At 35.1% G+C, this 5,718-nt stretch overlaps 1 protein-coding gene across 1 annotated transcript in view; it reads right to left on the reverse strand.

Moving 5' to 3' along the window:
• Positions 1–5,718, reverse strand: part of LOC111083239 — a 26,462-nt gene that overhangs the window by 6,996 nt on the left and 13,748 nt on the right. Inside the window, exon 4 of the mRNA XM_022379614.1 lies at positions 2,249–2,405. Within this exon, the coding sequence (XP_022235322.1) occupies positions 2,249–2,405 (157 nt within the window). The remainder of the gene's footprint in view (positions 1–2,248; positions 2,406–5,718) is intronic.

The following is a 5,718-nucleotide window of genomic DNA, read 5'->3' on the forward strand; positions in this document are numbered from 1 at the left end:
AAATGTAAGCATGCGTTACAGAATATTATAAGCACCACATTTTGTTTCAACCATGTTGCCTTTCTCACCTACTTGCTGTAACAGTCTTCGCAATTCATCCAGTTTTTCATGTACAACTTTTACTGCATTTTCTCCTGCACTCCACCATGTTTCTGATTCACACTTGATAGAGATCTTAAGCTCCTGCTGCAGTTCGTCCCATCGAGTTGTTGAATGAGCAAAGAAATTATAAATAGCTTCAATAATTATACCAAAAAAGTAATAATTGTTGTTTCCTGACTTGCAACATCAAACTATGGTTGTCACAGCTTATAAACACTGCTTTTGGATTATTGTTCAGAATTCTTTGTTGAACACCTAACAGATGATCTGACATGACAGCAGCATTATCATAACATTGTGAACAACAATCACTCAATAAAATTCCATCCACTTCTAATTTTATGCTTATTGTTTTCTCAATATTGGCAGCGTTTTTTCCTTTATCTGAATAAAGTCAGTTAATGATTTTTTGACTTCTACTTTTCTTGTCTTAAAGTCAATGTCAACAAAACGAATCACTTGGGCCAATTGCTCACGATGGACTAAATCAGGTGTGGAATCAAACAGAATACCACAGTACTTGTTTGTACGAACTGCTGACAAACAATAATTTCGCACATGTGAAGCCATGAGATTTATAAACATTGTTGACGTTTTCTTGTTTTTAACATGCTCTAAATTCTCTCTCATTACTGTATCATACTTTGCTAATAACTGCAAAAGTGACATGAAATTTCCATGGTTTTCGTTTGATGTTATGTCTTCAGTATGACTACGAAATGCAAGATTCTGAGAAGCTAAATATTGTGTACAATCCAGCAATCATCGCAGTACATCTCTCTATTTATTTTTTTTCTTGCTGAATTTGCCTTTGCAGATCTTCATCAATGCTACTTTGAAGACGAATTCGGCGCTCAGTTTCTTTCCAAGCAGCAAATGACTCACGATGACTGTCACTATTTTCATGGCATTTAACTTTTCAATTTTTTTCCACTTAGAGAATCCACCCTGTGTTTTGAAAGCAAACCGACTATTGGATGTCATATATGTAGACAAAAAAGAGACAACAAAAGCAAGTATGCTGCTTTATGTAAAGGTGAATGCACCAACCAGGACCAATTGACCTCTTGTCCATTCAGAAAGCGTCGTTCGAACCAAAATGCAGTCATAGAATGCCTATCTTTGGCATCAAATGGACCTTATTTATATTGAAATTCATGTGCTCCAACTTTAACATTCTCTGTGCCATGTGCATGTGTTACAACTGCTGAGCCTGTTGTAGCAAACTTCATAAATCCAATATCCCTGTGTGTTAAAATATTTATTAGGTCATCCTCTTTTAGCTTAGCAACACTATTCTGTGGATTTGTTTCTGATAAAGTGGAATCCTCTTGTTTATTATTATTGTAGCTTTCAACAGGACAGTGAATAGTTTCTTCATTGTTTTCTTTTTCAAATGAAATAGCATGTTCACAATCTTGCACTTTGACCTCTTTGCTGACATCAAAAGGAACAGGTGCTGACTTACTGGTGTCATCACTTCCAGCAAAAAAAGCTGTTATCAATTTGCTTGACTCCACCATCGAAGCTGCAAATTGTGCACGTCTTTTGCGTCCCTGTGTCCCACTTTCTTTTTTGATATAATGGGCTAAAATAATACATTAATAAATACTGACTACACTATTTAGTTGCAACATGCAAATTGTCAAGGGGCAGTGTTACGACAACGCAGGTCACGTGACGCTAGTATCACGCCACTTCCTTCTCGAACTTTCAGGAAATGTCGGGAGACTACTAGATTGGGGTAGTCTTGTATATATATAAGACCGCCAAGAAGCAACGTAAGGGAATGAGTAAGAATATTGTTGAGCACGTGAGAAGTTCGTTGTGAATTATAGCGTCTGTTATAGAGCGACTGTTGAAATTAAGTGTATCGCAAAGTTGTATTCAGAAAAAATAAACCAGTTTTATTTAAGAAAGGACTTGTATCGGTAAAATTCTTCGGGAAGAATTTTTACGGAAAATTAACTAACGAACGGAGTCGTAACAATATTCATTTCAGCTAAGATAGTCTTTCACCACCAGATGCGTTTATACAGATATTGATTTGATTATTCCCCCATTAACAAACAAACAAAAAACAACAACATATGCTACGTAAAAGATATTTTCTTTTTTTTTAAATAAAATAATGAGTTATACTTACTTCCCTGGTTATCAGTTGGGCCTTTAGCTAACACCAAGTAGTACTTGTTGGTTAATATATTAAAAGTGGTATCATAAACACTGGTTACAAGATTTCTTTTCCATTTACACGTGATGATATTATTTACATATTCAGCTGATTCCTGTGACACGCCTGTCTAAGAGTTGAAATTATCAGTTTTAGTCTTTGAACAAAATTATACTCACGTTTTACTATTCATTTCTATTAACAATACTCACTGTGTATTTTAATTACTAAAAAACGGGCAATAAAAAACAGTCTAGCCGATAATAATTTCAAGATATATATATTATCTGTGAATAAAATTTCTCATGTTTTAGTATTCATTTCATTTATTAACATATTTTAGATATTTCAGTTTGTGGACATGTTTCTATTACAATACAATTTGATTTTTTATTTTATTCTGAGGAAAGTCATTGTAAAATGTTTAACTTTCCCCATTATTTTCTTTACAAATAAAGCGAAAGCACGTATATATAGCATGATGCATTATACCTTAACAGGATTTTTAAGTGTTAAACACGGTGTTAAGTTCCATAATACAATACGTGATACAGAAATTTATACTTATAAACAATGTGTTTACAATAATTCCTTGTTAAAAATATTATAACCAGTTGCTGAGAGTGTACGCATTAAACAAGGGTCATCTGTTTACCTACAAACAAAGCTAAACTTTTACGACTTTCATTCTCCAGGCCATAATACCGTAATATTCTACACTAAGCTGGTTATTATACACTTTATATGCTAGTAATATCTATATTTAACACCTTTTTTTAGGTATGCATCACAATTCTAAGAACCCATGAGTGAAAGCTAAGGCGATTATGTTATGTCAACCATACTACTGTTACGACAGCGGAAGTCACGTGACGCTATTAAATGTCATGATATTCTCGAAGGTTCGTGAATCCTCGAGTGTTTGCTAGATGTGCGGTATTCTTGTATATAAGTGCGCCAGACGATGAATTGATATAGAATTGCAGACAGACAGAGACGGACAATTGAGTCAAGCGCAGTAGTAAGTAAGTGCGTGAATCGTTCGTTGTGAATTATAGCGTGTGTTCAAGTTAAACTGATTGTGGAAATTAAGTGTATTGAAAAGTTGTATTGAGAAATAATAAACTAGTTTTATTTAAGAAAGGACTTGTATCGCTAAAGTTTCATCCGACAGAAATTATAGGGGAATTAACAAACGACCAGAGACGTAACACTACATCTGCTGTATCCAGGGCTGACGACGCCTTTCGTCTAATATCATGACTCATCAGGCTGTCTGGGATGCGACAGACGTGATAGTGGTCTAGGTGCTATATACAGTGAAGTAGCAAGAGAGGGGCAAGGAGCAGTCGCCCCCAGGCGCAGGTGTGAAGGGGCGCAAAATTTCCTCTGGCCTATAATGCCTATTAATGAATAATTATACCCTCCCCTAGAATATAGCGCAACTGCCCTACGTTAAATAAATACGACACAGCATTACGTTATTTGTGTGTATTACACTTGCAGTTTTAACTTTTAAAAGCCGCCCACTGAAATACAGTGAGACCGAATTGACGTACAGAAGTAAATTACATTATTCCATCATTCATCTGTAGATCAAATACAAGTCTTAGAGTACAACTTATAAGTAAGGGTATGTTCAACAGAAAGAAAATACGAGACTGATGTAACATATTAACTGGTGTGCAAGATTGGCAATATATGCAACAGGCAAGGCCTAGATATAGATCTAGTAGTTGCGTCAGCGAGGTCACGTGACTAGTATCACGCCACGTCCTTCTCGAACCTTCATGAATTATCGGGAGACTACTAGATTGGGGGTAGTTTGGTATATATAAGACCGGCCACGAAGCGACGGGAAGGTAGTGAGTAATTGAACTGCTGTCAGAGAGTGTGTAATTGAATTGAGTATTGTTGAAGTCGAGCACGTGAGACGTTTGTTATAGCGCGACTGTTGAAATTAAGGGTATCGCAAAGTTATATTCAGAAAGAATAAACCAGATTTATTTAAGAAAGGACTTGTGTCGCTAAAGTTTCGTCGGAACGAATTTACGGAAAATTAACTAACAAACGGAGATGTAACAGTATTCTCAAGTTCACTAATTTCCTTTTGAATATTCGAGTAGGATCTGTAAGATAAAAGAAGGTTTAGCAGAAAACGTTTTGCAAAGTTAAACTAAAAGCTCTTGATTTTGAGACGTAACGGAGACGTAACATAGTAAACATTACAGGCCTAATGTAGTGGTTTGTAATTGTATTGGCTGATTGTAAATCATGTCTTACACCAACTAATGTACTAGACTTTAGGTCTAATTGCTGTTATAACTTTATTTCGAGACCCTAGGTCCATCATCATCATACAAATTGTAGCCTATGTTATAGGCATACTTAGACCTATACTAACTATTAAACTAGGCATTGCACTGGGACAGATTTAATGACTAAGTTAATAGATCTAGATGTAACAATTCTTCTAAAAGTTAGGCCTAATAAATCTAAATCTAGAATTGATGAGACAGGATAATATTTAGATCTGGGTAGATTTAAGGTCTAGTTTAGATGTATAAAGCTCAATTTCTGTCATTATTATTACATCTAGATCCAAACCTAAGACTAAAAAGATGGAAATAACAGGTCTAACATTAGTGTTAGATCTAGATGTAGTAGCGACTTAATCTAGGAACTGTAATCTAGCACTACTAATTAATTAGCCTATATTTAAGTTTCTCATTCTATCAAAACCTTTAATATTAAATATAGCCTTTGAGCCTCTAGGCTTATATTATGTTATGATTACACCCTTCTCCGCAGTGTGTGTAATTTTCATTTGATCAATTTCAGACTTGTCTCCTGTAGTGTTCGTGTAGTTAAACCTATCGAGTTTTTAAATGTGATTTAGTAACTGCCAGTAATTTATATGGTGCTCATAAGCATGATTTACCAGCATATACACTCATCTGCACTGAATTTCTTACTGTTGTGTCACATTAATTAACATGAGTATGGGTGGCCTAAATAATGGCAGTTAAAGTGAAACCAGGTGCAGATGTGCCAAACTAGTCATAAGCTGCAACTATAATTGTATAATTTAAATATAATTTGTGGTTAGGAACTTAGGAAAGTAGAATGCTTCCTTTCACCTCCCTTAGTATTGTTCATCCCAAACAATAGCCACTTACATTAAACCAATAACAATTAACAATAACTTAATTAAATGTACAGAATTACAAACACAAAATTACAATTCAACAAAGTCTTAATTTTACGGGACATTTCTTCTTCCATACTGGTCTCTGTCTCGTTGGCTTCTGCTTCACGTGGGGTTCATCTGCTCCATCAGGAAATGTCATATCATCAGTAACAGTCACATCAGTGGTAGTAACTTCATCAAGAGCTTCACTGTTTCCCTTCTCAAAACTAGAATAGAGTTTCTTCTTCGACCA

This window comes from Limulus polyphemus, unplaced genomic scaffold (assembly GCF_000517525.1).
Source record: "Limulus polyphemus unplaced genomic scaffold, Limulus_polyphemus-2.1.2 Scaffold8714, whole genome shotgun sequence".
Lineage (NCBI taxonomy): Eukaryota > Metazoa > Arthropoda > Merostomata > Xiphosura > Limulidae > Limulus > Limulus polyphemus.